This window comes from Oncorhynchus clarkii, chromosome 28 (genome assembly GCF_045791955.1).
Source record: "Oncorhynchus clarkii lewisi isolate Uvic-CL-2024 chromosome 28, UVic_Ocla_1.0, whole genome shotgun sequence".
Taxonomy (NCBI): Eukaryota; Metazoa; Chordata; class Actinopteri; order Salmoniformes; family Salmonidae; genus Oncorhynchus; species Oncorhynchus clarkii.
This window is the reverse complement of record NC_092174.1, coordinates 11,628,666-11,647,148: the sequence shown is the minus strand read 5'-3', so window position 1 is coordinate 11,647,148 and position 18,483 is coordinate 11,628,666. Positions and strand designations below refer to the sequence as shown.

General features: G+C 41.2%; 1 protein-coding gene across 1 annotated transcript in view; it reads left to right on the top strand.

Annotated features, from left to right (window-relative positions):
• The window catches only part of LOC139386959 (small conductance calcium-activated potassium channel protein 2-like), a 58,401-nt gene extending 44,746 nt beyond the window's left edge, over positions 1-13,655 (top strand). Inside the window, exons 6-11 of the mRNA XM_071132870.1 lie at positions 1,427-1,568; positions 1,828-1,938; positions 8,117-8,244; positions 8,877-8,885; positions 10,389-10,458; positions 13,017-13,655. Coding sequence (XP_070988971.1) covers positions 1,427-1,568; positions 1,828-1,938; positions 8,117-8,244; positions 8,877-8,885; positions 10,389-10,458; positions 13,017-13,322 — 766 coding nt within the window. The 3' untranslated portion in view covers positions 13,323-13,655. The remainder of the gene's footprint in view (positions 1-1,426; positions 1,569-1,827; positions 1,939-8,116; positions 8,245-8,876; positions 8,886-10,388; positions 10,459-13,016) is intronic.
• Positions 13,656-18,483: the final 4,828 nt, after the last annotated feature.

The window sequence follows — 18,483 nt, the reverse complement described above, 5'->3', positions numbered from 1 at the left end:
TCCTGATTGGTATAACAAGGGTCCCTTTCGGATAAAATCTCTGCGAGCAGAAAACATCATCCTCTATATCAGGGGCGGACTCAGACCAGAAGTCATCTCTGGCATTTCAAAACATTGGCCCTTTTTTTCCCTTAAGGCCCCCACTATGGCCCATTTATTTCCTTGAGGCTCCCATCATTCTCCAGATAATTCTTATTTTGCACAAAAAAACTTACAGGTCCACTACATAAAAAATGGACCAGCCCATTTGGCATTTGCTCTATATCCTTAAAAGTCACCCTGTGTACTTTTGAGAGTTGTTAGTAATCCAATTGTACAATGAGCCTCAGTATTTTAACTCCTCCTAGACAGCTGCTTAGCCAATCAGGGAAATGTTATGTAAATAAAGGGAGGGTTGGGCTGGACATGCATATTTTGGGACTTTTCTCCACAATGCAAGGGAATGGGAATGTCTTTATCAATGTTCAATCAATGATATATCTGCTGTGTTTTTGGGAACATTTGGCTATCGCATGGTTGTCTGCCATTTTGAACAAACCAAAAAATGAAGTGAAGTGACAAAGTTTGAAGGGATGATGTTCATAACCAAACCTTTGTTGGGGTAGTTAAAACTCTTCACATTAGAGATCCAAAGTATTTTTTCCCCTATCATGTTGGAAGAAACGAGAATTGACTCTCCAAAATTATGTCGATGGTCAATTTTATTTTGGTGCATTGATTTTGTATTTGTTGGGAGATGAGTGCTGATCAAAATGGTTATAGTATTTTAGAATGCCACTGGTTAGTTTTGTATTAAATTCCTGTAAAACATCAAGTTAATTGCCTGCGGTTCTCATAACGCTTAAATGCATAGCTGCATAACTTACTGTATGTTACTTCCTCATTCCAATCATCTTGTAATTTCAGGTGTACGTCTGGATTGATGTCCATTTTTAAATGCTTCTCAATTGAAATCATCTATCTTCTCATGTTGATTGATAGACACTGATACATATAGTATATGTTCAGTGTTTTGCTGTGGAGAATTCTCAAACCACCATCGGCATTTGATCTGATTCTTTAAAAGGATTCTAGAAATCAATTATGTTTTCCCTTCCATTTCATTTTCATTTGGCTACTCATTGAATGATTGACTGTTGAACTTCATTTACCACAGCGCAATTGACAAAAAAAAACTATGGTAGTTTGGAATGCAATGGCACAACGTCATAACGTTTGACCATTTTGTTTCCAACATGGATTGGGAGCCTTTTAGATATTTAGTGCAGGCATGACGAAAGGTGAAACACTTTGCACAAATTGTATAGCTTCTTTAACAGCAACCACCTCTGTTAGTTCATGGCCTCTCCAGCATGCTCAGGTTCCCTTTACAGTATTGGGTGTCACTGATGGGTATCTTCCTCTGTTTCTCTCTTCCTTACTTTAGGTATCATGACACACAGGAAGTGACCAGTAACTTCCTGGGAGCCATGTGGCTCATCTCTATTACCTTCCTCTCCATTGGCTACGGAGACATGGTACCTAACACGTACTGTGGGAAAGGCGTATGTCTGCTTACAGGGATCATGGTATGTTATCGGTCATTGGAAATGAGGTTGTGTGTTTGTTTCATGCACTATTTCATGACTAATAGGCATATTATTCCACATAACAGCCACGTTTGAAATCTGAAAACTTGTGTTTCTTCAACTTGCTTTATTCTAGAGCAACTTAACATTTCCTCCCAACGGTCACCACCCATACAGTACTAACACAATGACCCAACTCAGTAGTCACCTTTCAGAGTATTAACTGATTAATGGCCCTGACTATGTTTCTGACCAATAGGGAGCGGGCTGCACTGCGCTGGTGGTCGCCGTGGTAGCCAGGAAGTTGGAGTTGACCAAGGCTGAGAAGCATGTCCACAACTTCATGATGGACACACAACTCTGCAAACGAGTGAGTCACTCACGCTCACGCACTAAAGTAAATGTCACATCACTTACTGTATGGTAGCTTGTCTAAAAATAATACAAGAACTGTCGTTTATGGTTCATGATGGAACACGGTATTACAAACTGTTAAAAAGTACAAACAAATTTATGTCCCTGGTGGTCCTTTGTAGCTCAGTTGGGAGACCATGGCGCATGTAATGAACAGTGGCGAAAAAAGTACCCAATTGTCATGTAAAAGTACAGATAAATTACTTTAATAGAAAATGACTCAAGTAAAACTCACCAGGTAAAATACTACTTAAAAAGTTCACAGGTATTTGGTTTTAAATATACTTAAGTATCACAAGTAGGTCATGTTTTGGAGGATGCATGACTTGACCTTCGCCTTTCCTGAGCCCGTTGGGGAATTGCAGTGATGAGACATGATTGAAGTCATGAAATATGTAAATCAAAACATTTCTATAAAGTATCACAAGTAAATTTAATTGCTAAAATATGCTTAAGTATCAAAAAGAAAAATATATTATATATAAAAAATATAAAAATTAATATATATTAAGCAAAACAGATGACGCCATTATTGTTTAAAACATTTCCAGATAGCCAGGGTCACACTCCGACACACAGACATAATTTACAAACGAAGCAAGTGTGTTTAGTGAGTCCGTCAGCTCAGAGGCAGTAGGGATGACCAGGGAGGAATTGGACCATTTTCCTGTCCTACTAATCATTCAAAATGTAACGAGTACTTTTGGGTGTCAGAGTAAAAAGTACATTATTTTCTTTAGGAATGCAGTGAAGTAAAAGTAAAAGTTGTCAAAAATATAAATAGTAAAGTAAAGTAGAGATTCCCCAAAAAACAACAAAATTATTTTTACTTAAGTACTTTACACTACTGGTAATGCCAGGGTAGTGGGTTTGATTGCTGGGACAATCCATACGTAAAATGTATTGTTAGGTTCTAATTCTCAGAGTTACAAAAACTTTACGGACATTATGAAAGCTTAACCAAGTTTATTCTGACCAGAGGATAAATATAGCTGTATTAGACAAAACATGTTGTTTCCACCACAACAAGTATTTATACTCCAATTTAGGCACTCCTCCTCTCCAATCCTTACATCAATTATGCTCCGACAGGAAGACGAAGTAATTGGGTAATAAACCATAAGATTTAAGGGGATCTGACCTGGCCTCAACCCCTCATTTGCCTAATCCACAGATGTCCACCCGTATCCCCTATAGGGATCCTGTGACTTCCTCACATCCACCCAGCACATTCCAAAGCCATCTGGCTCCTACATATAACCATGAACTTTTCTAGTGCTCGACAACATTCCGCTGATAAGGCAGTGCACGAAATTCAAAAATATTTTTTTGAAATATGTAACTTTCACACATTAACAAGTCCAATACAGCAAATGAAAGATAAACATCTTGTTAATCTACCCATCGTATCCGATTTAAAAAATGCAGCTAAAGCACAACATATTAGATGTTAGGTCATAGCCAAATCGAAAAAACACACAGCCATTTTTCCAGCTAAAGATAGGAGTCACAAAAAGCAGAAATATAGATCAAATTAATCACTAACCTTTGATGATCTTCATCAGATGACACTCATAGGACATCATGTTACACAATACATGTATGTTTTGTTCGATAATGTGCATATTTATATCCAAAAATCTCAGTTTACATTAGCGCCTTACGTGCAGTAATGTTTTGATTCCAAAACATCCGGTGATTTTGCAGAAATACCCATAATAAACATTGATAAAAGATACAAGTGTTATTCACAGAATTAAAGATAGACTTCTCCTTAATGCAACCGCTGTGTCAGATTTTTAAAAACTTTATGGAAAAAGCAAAATCTGAGAACAGCGCTCAGAACCCAAAACAGCCAGAGGAATATCCGCCATTTTGAAATCAACAAAGTTAGAAACAACCCCATAAATATTCCACTTACCTTTGATGATCTTCATCAGAAGGCACTCCCAGGAATCTCAGTTCGACACTAAATTACAGATTTTTTCCATAAAGTTCCATAATTTATGTCCAAATAGCCACTTGTTGTTAGCGTGTTCAGCCCAGTAATCCATCTTCATGAGGCGCAGGCACTTCATCCAGACAGAAACTGGAAAAGTTCCGTTACAGTCCTTTAGAAACAGGTCAAACGATGTATGGAATCAATCTTTAGGAGGTTTTTTACATAAAACATCAATAATGTTCCAACCGGAGAATTCCTTTGTCTTCAGAAAAGCACTGGAACTAAAGTCGGGAGAGCGCGTCATGAGACCAAGGCTCTCTGCCAGACCGCTGACTCAAAGAGGTCTCATGAGCCCCTCCTTTATAGTAGAATCCTCATTCAAGTTTTTAAAGACGGTTGACATCTAGTGGAACCCGTAGGAAGTGCAACTTTATCCATATCTCAATGTGTATTCGGTAGGCCAAGCTTTGAAAAAATACAAACCTCAGATGTCCCACTTCCTGGTTGGATTTCTCTCAGGTTTTCGCCTGCCATATGAGTTCTGTTATACTCACAGACATAATTCAAACAGTTTTAGAAACTTCAGAGTGTTTTCTAAAACCTGAGACAAATCCAACCAGGAAGTGGGAAGTGTTTCATTTAAGTGATTGCCTATCCAATATGCTGTGTCTATGGGGCCAGATTGCACTTCCCAAGGCTTCCAGCAGATGTTAACAGTCTTCCAAAAGTTGTTTGAGGCTTCTATTGTGGAAGGGTGTCGATTAAGAGCTGTTTCAACAAATGGACTAGGCTGAGGCCAATCAGTTGTTTACTGCGCGGTCACGCGGGCGCGCCGTTCCTTCTTTTTCCTCTGTAATGAATACGCTATCGTCCGGTTGGAATATTATTGAAGAGTTATTATAATAAGACCCTAAAGATTGTTTGTAAACATCGTTTGACATGTTTCTACAAACTGTAATGGAGCTCTTTTGACTTTTCGTCTGGATTTTGCTCTCGCACATTGTGCCTTTGGAATAGTGAACTAAACGCACAAACAAAACGGAGGTATTTGGACATAAATATGGACGTAATCGAACAAAACAAACATTTCTTGTGGAAGTGGGAGTCCTGGGAGTGCATTCCGATGAAGATCAGCAAAGGTAAGTGAAGATTTATAATGCTATTTATGACTTTTGTTGACTCCACAATTTGGCGGGTAACTGTATGGCTTGCTTTTGTGGCTGAACGCTGTTCTCAGATAATTGAATATTGTGCTTTTGCCATAAAGCTTTTTCGAAGTCTGACACAGTGGTTGCATTAAGAACAAGTTTATCTTTAATTCTATGTAAAACATGTATCTTTCATCAAAGTTTATGATGCGTATTCATGTTATTTGATGTGGCTCTCTGCAATTTCTCCGGATGTTTTGGAGGCATTTCTGAACATGGCGCCAATGTAAACTGAGGTTTTTGCATATAAATATGAACTTGATCATACAAAACATACATGTATTGTGTAACATTGAGTCCTGGGAGTGTCATCTGATGAAGATCGTCAAAGGTTAGTGATTCATTTGATCTATATTTCTGCTTTTTGTGACACCTCTCTTTGGTTGGAAAATGGCTGAATGCTCGTCAAAGGTTAGTGATTAATTTGATCTATATTTCTGCTTTTTGTGACACCTCTCTTTGGTTGGAAAATGGCTGAATGCTTTCTGTGACAAGTTGCTGACCTAACAATATGTTCCACTTTCGCCGAAAAGCCTTTTTGAAATCGGAACCTGTGGTTGGATAAACGAGAAGTGTATCTTTTAAATGGTGTAACATACTTGTATGGTTGAGGAATTTTAATTATGAGATTTCTGTTGTTTTGAATTTGGCGCCCTGCAATGTCACTGGCTGTTGGCGAGGTGAGACGCTAGCGTCCCGAACGATCCCAGAGAGGTTCATCTCCACTGTTGCATATCAAAGTAGTGTAGTGGAGGTATACGATTTATTAAGCCTACACAATCGCAAATAATATATATTTACATGCGCTCAGCACACATAGCCAAGTTTCAGCGGAATATCATCTGCAGGCAGCAAGAGCGCACAGCTCTCAACTGGTTGTCCCTGGAGCAGCTCACAGAAGAATGACATCTCTAGCCGGTAGGTAGGAAAGACGTTTCGACTTATATTTACCAGTAAATGCTAACTAAGTCAACAATGGGTATGTAAAAGACATATTGAAAAGGTTTGGGCCATAGTCTTAGTTATTAGGCTATTTGTGATGTGTAATCCAGTCATCATGGCTGTTTGCATTGTTAGGTTCTAATTTTCAGAGTAAATAACTCACGGACACTAGAGAAGCTTAACCAAGTTAAATGTTTCCCAAAGGGTGGCGTCTCCTCCTTATCGCTAGACATTGCATCATTCTTGCTAAGCAGGGAGCTAAGTGACATGATCCTTCAACGGTTTCTCCCTTTATCAGTACTGCCACATGCGATCGTGTTCCCTGCACTCAGCCCCTCCCAAGCTTCATTATGGCTCCCCTCGTGTCTCTTTTGTAACTAATGTTCCTCTACCTCTGAGTATAACAATGTTCAAAGTTTCACCCCGAATCCAACAGCGTGAATATTTCTAAAGGCTTTCCCCTAAAAACCGCTCCAATTAAATGTTGAATACAATGTAGGCCTACCTGACAGAATAATATAACTCTGATTTGTATCAATGGGGAGGACATTTGTTTTGCTCAATTGAATTAATTAAAGGGCAACGACACCCAAAACGTGTGATTTTGAGAGTGAAAATCAGAAAATTCCATAGGAAAACAGGATTTTTAGCACAGGACACACTTCTCCAGGCACCACTACACCACTGCATAGGGCCGATGGAAAGAAAGCAGTCCATTCACTGAGACATAATAAGCCAGTAGGTCCCAATCATAATACAAAAACACAACCATTAGGCTAAGCATCTCCAAGTCGAAATGGACAACTATTACTTCCCATTGCAATTTTGTTTTAATGTATAGCACACAAAGTAACCAGTGATCTAAAGTGTAAGAAATGTTTTACACACGTAAGCTATTTTCAAAGAGATGGCTAACAGCATGCGAGTTGCAGTAAAGAACACAGTTCCACTCACCAGATAATAATCATTTGAAACTTAACTTCTTGTTGAAAGTTATTCTTGAAAAGGGAGAACCTAACAAATTAGCAACAACATCCTCTTCGATAACACCTGCTGCAGCTGCTGCAAACTAGCCGACAACAAAAGCTAGCCATCTAGACCGTGGGAAAGCTACTGCTCGCTTTTGCACAGTGACTTGTTGGCCTTCGAGAAGTGATTTCACAGTCACTCCAACATTTTGCCCTAATACAGTTAATGGCAGATGCCTTCTATCAAGCTTCTGATGGCCTAGCCAATGGCTGACTTAGCTAGCTAGAATTATCTCCCCAGAGACCACCAAAGTAAAATCCTGATTGGATATTTTTTAAATTCCGTGTTAACCCTTTCCTTTCCAACAAAAATATAAGAGATTAAACCAGAACATCATTGAAAATATCTATATTTTATTTTATAAATCCTTAGCCTTTCTCTTAAAGTGTAGAAGGCCCTAATTGTTCCCCACGGTGTTTGGGTTAGTGTAACGGATGTGAAACGGCTAGCTTAGTTAGCGGTGGTGCGTGCTAAATAGCGTTTCAATCGGTGACGTCACTTGCTCTGAGACCTTGAAGTAGTAGTTCCCCTTGCTCTGCAAGGGCCGCGGCTTTTGTGGAGCGATGGGTAACGATGCTTCGTGGGTGACTGTTGTTGATGTGTGCAGAGGGTCCCTGGTTCGCGCGAGGGGACGGTCTAAAGTTATACTGTTACATTAGTAAAAATGTGTAGAGTGGCTTTATTTTCCCTCAGCATGCTTTTTTTCACCATTCTGAATGTCTAAAGAATCCATATGTTGTTCTGAAATATGAATACAGAAATATTAGACATTTTGAACTCTTATGGTGACGATTTGACAAAATTCCAATCATGGTCTTGAATTGGACTCGCATTTTTTTGGTCTCGGTCTCGACTCAGCCTCGCCCTCCTTCCGGTCTTGGTCTTGACTCAGACTAAATTCGCTCCGGTCTTGTTCTTGAATCAGTCTCGCTTTAGGTGGTCTCGAACACAACACTGCGTGACACCTTGCCCATGTTGTAAGGATTCACATTTGTTTCCTCATTGTTCCGCAGGTAAAGAACACAGCTGCCAATGTACTCAGGGAAACATGGCTCATCTACAAACACACTAAGCTGGTCAAGAAGATAGATCACGCTAAGGTGCGCAAACACCAGCGGAAGTTTCTACAGGCCATCCATCAGTAAGTACCATTTCCCAAAGAATATGACTTCCTTGTAGGCATGCCTGAAGCCTATGTGAACACTTAGTTGTTTTTTTACCACCTGTTCAAAGTTGTTAAATATATGTTATTGTCTTTATTGTTATTTGTTGTTGAAGCAGTAGGAAGTAATAGTGATTTTAGTTGCACTGCTATCATACTAACAGTATTTAGCTGTATTTGTGTATTCCTAACAGCACTCCTAGCCAGCAGCACACTTTGTTATAATGTCCTACTTTTCCTACTCTCGCTGCCATTTCCTGTGACGATATCCCATGTGTTCAGTTAGCAAGTTGTGTTATTCAATAGTATACAAAAATAATAACACACACACATAAAACGCAGCTGCACCTGACACACACACACACACACACACACACACACACACACACACACACACACACACACACACACACACACACCATCCTCAGTCTAAACTACAATGCACTTTAATGGCTCTCCTTCCCCTGCCCTGCCCTGCCCTTCCCTTCCCCTCTCCTCAACCCTTACCCTGTGCTTACAGTGAGAAGTGTAATGGTTCACTTGTTTCGTGGATGTTGTGGGGTTTAAAACTTTGTATTGTGTTCTGTCTTTGTTTTGCTCTATCACTGCAGAGCTCAGAAGTAAGTTGAGTCTTCTATGTTCCTCCTGTTTCCTCTACATTCTCTCTCTCCATGTCTACGTTTGACATGCATGAACCTTCAAATGCTGGATGCCGATTGTTTTGGTTTCCTTTTAATGTTCCATTTACCCTCATCCTCTGAATGGAATGACAGAAAGCATCAACATTACCACTGATGATGACATGGTAGTGGGGTGTCTGAAGAAAGTCAGAGGCATCTGGCTGTATGAGCTTGTTGGGGCTTGTCGGCTTGGCCAGAGTCCATTCATTAATGAAGTCGCCATCTATGATGTTACCATGATTAATATAGCTACAATATGTAGGCTATATTAACCTGCATTGGCAGTCCCATCCTTGCTCCGGATTTTGTATTAAACACATATCTTCAGAGTTTAAAAAGTCAGTTTTTGTTTTGGGGTGTTGTTTTTTTTTTACGGCAAATCAACACTCAGCCATATCAGACACTCACAATAAAGAGCACAAATCAAGTGGTGTCTTTACACACCATAGTAGTACCCTGGTAAACAGTTTTAGAATATTTTTTGTATCCCACTCGGGTCCTTTCCTTCACAGGCACAAGCTAGAAAGGACAGTGGCAAAACTGAGCCTCTCTCATTAGATGAACCCGAAAACAGAGCCTTTGCTGTGATCTCCCGATTTGCACATGAATGAATGTCCTTGAATGTCATTGCATCAGAATTAGCCCCATAGAGGACTCTCTACCTGATCAAGTCACCAGAATGTTGATCCACTGATTGACTGGCGTCATCCCTCCAAACCAACGCACAAATCTCAAAGGTATTTCAGTAGCCATTGAAAGTGAGACACCATTCTCAAACCTTTATTTACCTTATCCTAGACAAGGAATCTCATTTCCAAGGGCGACCAGATCAAGAAGATCAGTGTTATAGGAAGTGTAGTACGCCGAAATCATCAATCAACAAAGTCATTTAAGGTAGCCACTGTGTTTTATCGGTCGGTGCCATAGATTGAATTTAACGTGCCACTGCAAGCATTATCGTATGTCACATTCACAGGCTCTGGCCCTTCCCCCACTAGCACCCTCCACACCATAAGTGCACGTCACTCACAAGTCATTGCAAGCTCACCCAATGACTGATGTTTCTCTGACGGCCTGCCACTCAGCTAGCTGGAAAGGTGTGACAGCTGGAAGCATACAGAGTCATGTCACCTTTATGAAAGGCTTTATTTATACATTTTTATTGACAGAAATGTGTGGGGGGGACTTATTTTGTTTTGACTCAGATTTCTTTGCATTTTTTGCATGTGTTGGTATGGCGATGATCAAGACTGGGAATGCTTATATATGCATGCAGGCTCTCTCTCTCTCCTCAACGTGCTCCCAGAGAGCGTTCTCCTGACAAAGATGTGTTGCTTCTTCCCCCCCCTACCACCCATCCACCTTCACCCTGATGACCGACCAACCAACCCCTGCCCTCTATCCCCACTCTCTCCCCACTCCAACCCCCCTGCCTCTGCCCAGACTACGCAGTGTAAAGATGGAGCAGAGGAAACTCAACGATCAGGCCAACACGCTAGTGGACCTGGCGAAGGTAAGAAGACTGGGGTTTTTCAAAGGGCCGCAGCTGGCCGCCAGCCACTGCATTGATGTGGGTGGCATTTGCACTCCAGGTGTCTGTTCTAAAATGTTCAGAAGACGGTGCTTTAATGTGTGTTTGCACTGCCGGACCCCCACCCCTCTCTCTACACATGTGGTTAAAGCAGTCTGTCTAGTCCTAAGGGATAGAGCATTGGATAGCCATGTAAATAACAGGTAACCTCTGCAACTGTATGTGCATTATTTAAACTTATCAGTAGTCATTACCCTGCAAACAAAAATGAGTTGTTAGGACGTCCCCGGAACCTCGCAAAATGGTCGCCTTAAGTCATCAGGACGTTGTGTCATGTGGAGGTTTTGTGTAGTTCCCGGTTTATTCCCAGGACATCCCCAAGGACAATTGTTTGATTTTCTTGGGATGTTGTGTCATGGTCCTGTGGAGGTTTTGTCTAGTTCCTAGGTTGTTCCGGGAACGGCCCCAGGGACGATTTTAGGATGATTTTATCTTTGACTCATGGATGTTTTTGTCTAGTTCCCAGTTTGTTCCGGGGACGTCCCCAAGGATGTTTATGGGACGTTCGTATGGATGTTCTGTCATGTTCCCCTGGAGGTTTTGTCTATTTTCCCGGTTTGTTCTGGGAAAATCCCCAATGACGTTTTTAGGACATTCAAGGAATATTGTGTCATAGTCCCCTGACGGTTATCACATTTCAGGTAAGACACAAATGCATACTGTGTTGGAGTAACAGTGTTTATTACAGCAACAGTGGCAGGCAAATGACAGATCAAGGCAGGCAGGGGTCAGTAATCCAGAGTAGTGGGGCAAAGGTAGAGGACGTCAGGCAGGCTCAGGGCGGGCAGAAAAGGTCAAAAACAGGAAAAACAGGAACAATCAATAGACAGGAACAGAGGGGAAAATGCTGGTAGGCTTGACAAAACAAAACAAACTGGAAACAGACAAACAGAGAACACAGGTATAAGTATCCAGGGGATAATGGGGAAAATGGGCGACACCTGGAGGGGGGTGGAGACAAGCACAAGGACAGGTGAAACAGATCAGGGTGTGACAACGGTTTTATCTAGTTCCCGAGTTTGTTCTAAATGTTCTTGAGATGTTGTGTCATGGTCGCCTGGAGGTTTTGTCTAGTTCCCGATTTGTTCTGGGGATGTCCCCGAGGCCATTTTTGGAACATTCTTAGGATGTTGTGTCAAGGTCTCCTGGAGATTTTTGGGAACCATGACACAACGTACCGAGAACATACTAGTAAAACTGAGACATGGTCCTCACGGACGTCCTGGTAACTTACAGGGAACTAGACAAAGGTCCCCAGAGAACGTTCCCTTGGGATCATCATGCGACGTCCCCTTGTGGTCATTAAATGTTCCATGGATAACGTCCTATCAGAACCAAATAGGAACCTTTACGTAACATTCCCTAATGGACATATAAATAACCTGTACTGAACGTCCTATTATAGTCCCAAGGTTAACATCATGTTCAAATGTTCCTAGAACCTTTACAGAACATCAGTGGGATAATGTCTCGCAAAAACCCTTAAAGGGACCTTATAGGAACGTCGCTTAATGTCATTAGAACGCCCCCTGTTTGCTGGGTAGTAGCACAGAAGGGCTTTGCTTTTCCGTGAAGTCGTTTGTAGATTATTCCCTCAGCGTATGATTCTGTTAATGACAGATATATATGATGATGAAAAATGACCAATTAGCTCAGAGATATGTATTCTCTCATTAATTGAACTGCAGGGCTATTAGTCTACGTTTTGACAAGACATCCTTGATCCTGAATTGTCCCAGAACTAGGACCGGTGGAATTTACAGATGTAGAACACTTCCAAAAGGCATATGTATATCAGGGATCATCAACTAGATTAATCTGCGAGACAATCTTTTCTTGAGCGGATGGTTAGGGTGCCGGAACATAATCATTTGTAGACTGCAAATTGATCGCTTGTAGCACAAACATATATCATATTTGACTGAATCAAAATCACACCAGTTGGGGAACCCTGCTGTATATGAATACACTTCCAGTGATTGAGTGTTTAGAAATAGCTGATAAAAAAAAGATCCCCATCAATTTGTTCTTGCCCTAGTTACTACCCCTTCTACCCCAGATATATTTCTCTTTCCTGTCAACTCTGATATTGAGATCCTTAGATTCAGATTCTAGTTGTTTGCTTGTTTACCCTAACATGATTTATGTATTTATTTATTCATTCATTTGTTCATTATTACCTCGTAAGGGGTCATGCGCAACTGATGTGAGATCAAAGCTACTAGGCTAATTTCTATCTTTGGCTCTTTGGCAGAAAGATGCACCATACAATAATACTGATAGAATACAGTATTTACATATACATGCTTTGAGTGCAATTTATGGACCATACCAATAATACTGATAGAATACAATATTTACTTTTTAGTGCAATTTATGACAACTGTCAAACGACTACATTTTTATATACACAGTAAATTCAGTTAGCATACAGTATACCGTAATAGATCCATCACCACCTCTCTCTCCTCCTCCTGCAGACCCAGAACGTGATGTACGACCTGGTGTCAGAGTTGCAGGAGCGCAGCGAGGAGCTAGACAAGCGCATCGGCATGCTGGAGGACAAGCTGGACTCGGTGACGGGCAGCCTACAGGCGCTGCCCTGCCTCATCTCCCAAGCCATAACCCAGCAGCAGCAGGAATTTCTAGACGGTTTCCTGCACCGCTTCCGGCCTGCCTCGCTGGGCTCAGAGCGCTCCGAACGCTCAGAGCGCTCCTGGACCTCCACCGCCCGCCGACGCCGCTCGCCCTCCACGGCGCCACACACCTCCTCTGACAGCGGCTAGCCCTTGAACCTGCCCTAAACCGCACCACCCCCGACTACAACTTCTCCTTTGGAGCCCCATAGCGTTCCCCTAACCCCCCTAAACCCCCTCTGCCTTCGCATCCAAAAACAAACACCGCTGTGACTGAACTCCCAGGGCAGGACTGAACTGGAAACTGCTCCAATGCGAATGAGTGAAAACTTCGACACATCCTCTAAACAACAACCTAAATGACTTAAACCGAGACAAGTAGAGATATGGTTTATTTTTTAGCCATTGTATGGCTGTTCAAGTTAGCTTTTTTTGTAAAAGCCCTTGTATAGTTAAACTGACTGAGTTCAGGTTTGCTGGGGTGAGAGCTGGCTATCACACCTGGGTGGGGTGGGGTGGGTGGGGGGGGGGCTGCCTGGAGGACAGAGGACACCTGTGTCTGCACGGAGGGAAACGGTGGACATTTGCCTTCGTTTTCCCCGTAAGTCAAGTTGGCGGTTTAAGAGGGCCTCTGAAAGCTCTGACGTCAGTTCAGTATTGAAACGCACTTAAAGGGAGGGGGGAGGGGAGGGGGGTCATACAAAAGGAGAGCAAGGGGAATGCACATGACATTACTACTGAGTAGGAAAATTTACACGAATGCCAATTTCAAAGTTTCAGTTTCCTTGTTCTTACCAAGGGAAAGTTGAGTGTGACTATCTTTTTTAGTTACATATTGACATGATTTTTCAGTGCCTGAATGTACAAATAGTAGAGGGTTATTTAATTACTAATTTCAGAGCAAGTTTTTTTAATGATGTTAACACTCTGAATACAAGCATTGCATTCCTTTTTCAGATACATTCCTCTTCAAAAACTCAAAGAAATTGTCTTAATGTAATGCATAACATTGCCTCCATTACACAATATCTCTAAATGTTTTGAAAACTTTTTTTCCTCTTTTTCTACTTATACTAACCACTAAAATCTGAGTAGGTCAGAGAGAAAGACGAGTGAGAATGTGTCTGAGAGAGAGAGTTCACTTCAAGCTCGATGCTGTGCACTCATGCTCACACAAAACTATGAAATGTAGTCTACCTTTTCCATCACTACAAATCAGAGCTTCCACAGGTCTTCAGATAATGGCATGGCTTGAAGTCTGCTGGTAAATAGCGACAGGCACACTACACTGACCGAACTGAGAAACCAACCCCACCCCTTGCATGGTTCTGTGCCAAAATGACGATGGAGCAAAACGTTTTGGATGGCTTGAAAATTTAGATTTAGATTTTATGCTACTTTAGTTGTATTTTTTTTTTTTACTGAGATTTCTTTTTTATTAGGAAACTAGAATTTCTATAGTTGGAAATCTAGAGAGTTTCAGTAATGTGTTACTGTATAACAAATGCATTCCCTGTTTTAAAATGAAATATATATATATATATACAGTACCAGTCAAAAGTTTGGACACACCTACTCATTGCATGGTTTTTCTTGATTTTTACTATTTTCTACATTGTAGAATAATAGTGAAGACATCAACACTATGAAATAACACATATGGAATCATGTAGTAACCAAAAAAGTGTTAAATAAATCAAATATATTTTATATTTCAGATTCTTCAAAGTAGCCACCCTTTGCCTTGATGACAGCTTTGCACACTCTTGGCATTCTCTCAACCAGCTTCGTAATGTAGTCAAATGGAATGCATTTCAATTAACAGATGTGCCTTGTTAAAAGTTCATTTGTGGAATTTATTTTGTTCTTAGTGCTTTTTGAATCAATCAGTTGTGTTGTGACAAGGTATAGGTGGTATACAGAAGAGAGCCCTGTTTGGTAAAAGACCAAGTCCATATTTTGGCAAGAACAGCTCAAATAAACAAAGAGAAACGACAGTCCATCATTAGTTTAGGGTCAGTCAATCCGGAAAAGTTCAAGAACTTTGAAAGTGCATTCGCAAAAATCATCAAGCACTATGATGAAACTGGCTCTAATGAGGACGGCCACAGGAAAGGAAGACCCAGAGTTACCTCTGCTGCAGAGGATAAGTTCAAGTTACCTGCACCTCAGATTGCAGCCCAAATAAATGCTTCACAGAGTTCAAGTAAGAGACACATTTCAACATCACCTGTTCAGAGGAGACTGTGTGAATCATTTATATCATTTATGGTCAATTATTATTTATTTTTTTACCATTATTTAGCAAGTCAGTTAAGAACAAATTCTTATTTACAATGACGGCCTACCCCGGCCAAACCCGGACGACACTGGGCCAATTGTGTGCCGCCCTATGGGACTCCCAATCACGGCTGGATATGATGCAGCCTGGTTTCGAACAAGGGACTGCAGTGATGCCTCTTGCACTGATGCAGTGCCTTATACCACTGCGGTACTCGGGAGCCCCAATATTACTGCAAGGAAACCACTACAAAAGGGCACCAATAATAAGAAGAGACTTGCTTGGGCCAAGGAACACGAGCAATAGACATCAGTGAAAATCTGTCCTTTGGTCTGATGAGTCCAAATTTGAGATTTTTGGTTCCAACCGCCATGTCTTTGTGAGACGCAGAGTAGGTGAATGGATGATCTCTGCATGTGTGATGGTGTGGGAGTGCTTTGCTGGTGACACTGTCTGTGATGTATCTAGAATTCAAGGCACACTTTACCAGCATGGCTACCACAGCATTCAGCAGCGATACGCCGTCCCATCTGGTTTGCGCTTAGTGGGACTATCATTTGTTTTTCAACAGGACAATGATCCAAAACACACCTCCAGGGTATGTAAGGGCTATTTCACGAGGATGGAGAGTGATGGAGTGCTGCATCAGATTACCTGGCCTTCACCCAACCACAACCCAATTAAGATGGTTTGGGATGAGTTGAATTGCAGAGTGAAGGAAAAGCAGCCAACAAGTGCTCAGCATATGTGGGAACTCTTTCAAGACTGTTGGAAAAGCATTCCTCATGAAGCTGGTTGAGAGAATGCCAAGAGTGTGCAAAGCTGTCATCAAGGCAAAGGGTGGATACTTCGAACAATCTAAAATACGTTTCGATTTTTTGGTTGCTACATGATTCCATATGTGTTATTTCATAGTTTTGATGTCTTCTAATATTCTACAATGTAGAAAATAGTAAAAATCAATAAAAACCCTTGAATGAGTAGGTGTGTCCAAACTTTCGACTGGTACTGTATATATAAACAAGTACTAAATAAATACTTGGATGGTTATAGACAGTAAATTGGTTCACAGTACCAAGGTGTCCAAGATACTCATTACCTTGACCTCCTTCAAAAAGGTCATGGATCTCCCATTTAAAAAAAAATGATTTTTACATTATCACTCAAGAGAACACTGTATTACGATATGGCTTTAGTAAGGAGAACAAAACCATGTCAGCAAGTCTGTTAGACGTTGTAGTCTGACTTCCTCCGACCAGTCGACCAAGTTTGTACCTGTAAGCGTCCGCCAGCGGTCAGGCTGTCCAGAGAGAGAGAGAGCTCTTGGTTTAATAACATGTTCAGGTTGATGTGAATTGGACTTAATCAAGCGTGAATCTTCTTATTTCTTTCCCCCCCCCCCCCCCAACACTCTAACCATCCTCTCCAACTGAGGGATATCACTCCATTACGTACAGTCTCTCTTTAAATCAGTGTTGCACCTTCAAGATGATTGGAGGGCTACTCCATTGTGCTCTCACCTGTTCCAAGCATACCGGGGTTACCCTCCTTGTATGTTTGAGATTTAACTCCTTCATCTGTCATCACCAAAAATAAAAGCTCCACAATGAATGATATTTTTCATTATGTTTTTTTGCTTCAGCAACCGTTTTGATGGCGTGAAAATTTGGTCAATAGATGGGGGAACCCCCATGTCCCTCTCCACATTGCATTTAGTATGTGATACTTAGTTTAGCACCAGTAAACAGACATCAGAGGTGCTTGAATGTCCTCTCCAGAGAGTAGAGGTACTTCAGCTTGCAGAGAGGAAGCAAATAGAGAGAGAAAGATTAGAGCTGTACGTAATTTACTGACAGATTTCTGTTTTGCCCCATGGGGTTTGGAAGCAGTGAGAGTGGGTGTCCCGTGAATATGACCTCATTGTGGAAGTCACAGAGCAAATGGGACTAATGTACTAACGCAGGGGCAGATGCAGCGGGGCGCAATGTTCAGAACATTACAGAAATCTAAAGAATAAAGTAATGTATAGACAGGGTATTGCTCTCTGTATTTCACATTATACTAGAGAACTCAGTTCTAGACGGTATATTTCCTTATGACATGCCCCAGGGTTTTTCTACACGCTAACTGCCGAAACACCATTACAATAGCTGTTACAGCAAACTAGAGTCCTCGTTTTCTGAAAATGGAGTCCTCACTAAAAATGCAACAAATTTGCAAAGAGAGAGAGGGAAATTGATATTAATATGCTGATAATATCTGGTTCGGGCTAATAATCTGAATATAGTAAAGAATTGGTAGGTCTCTCAAAGATAACAGGCTACTTCTCAAAGCTGGCATCTGACTATGTTTAAACTGGGTTAAACAGGATGAAAACACCGAAAAGTAAAGTATACCATTATTATGTGTACACTGCCACATAATGCATTTGTAGTAGCGGAATGAACCAGCTTTAATGGATGGCAATCGGGGATAGTATGTGCTCTGTATACAGTATGTTGTTCTTTCATTTGCAGGTAACAGTTGTACCCCAATGAGGAGAACGTCTGGTCATTAAAGACTATCTTCAGCTATTATTTCGCTCTCCAATTTTTGACAAACATTGGGATAACTAATATTTTGAAGGAAAAGCATTTGACAGTGTAAATAGTACTGTAAATACTTCTAAGTTAAACAAGTGTGTGGTACTGATCACCCTCACTACCTCTACAACCACACCCACAGTACATACTGCACCTCAGATTCCCTTTTGATAGAATAAGGTATCATCATAACACATTTCATGTGGTAATTGTAACTGAATGTGTGTTTGGCATCAGTTCTGTAAATCCATATTTGACAGTTTCCTCCATCCTCTCATGAGCACATTTGTTTTTGAGTGGAGCCCCCAGGAGCAGAGAAACTGGAACATGCTGTGCCAAGTGCCGACAGAGAGCCAGAATGGTGCTGTGTCAGCCACAGAAAACGTGTGCTCCTCCTGTAAATAAATCCTGTGGAGGGGAATGTCCTAAAACATTACCGGAGTCTGTA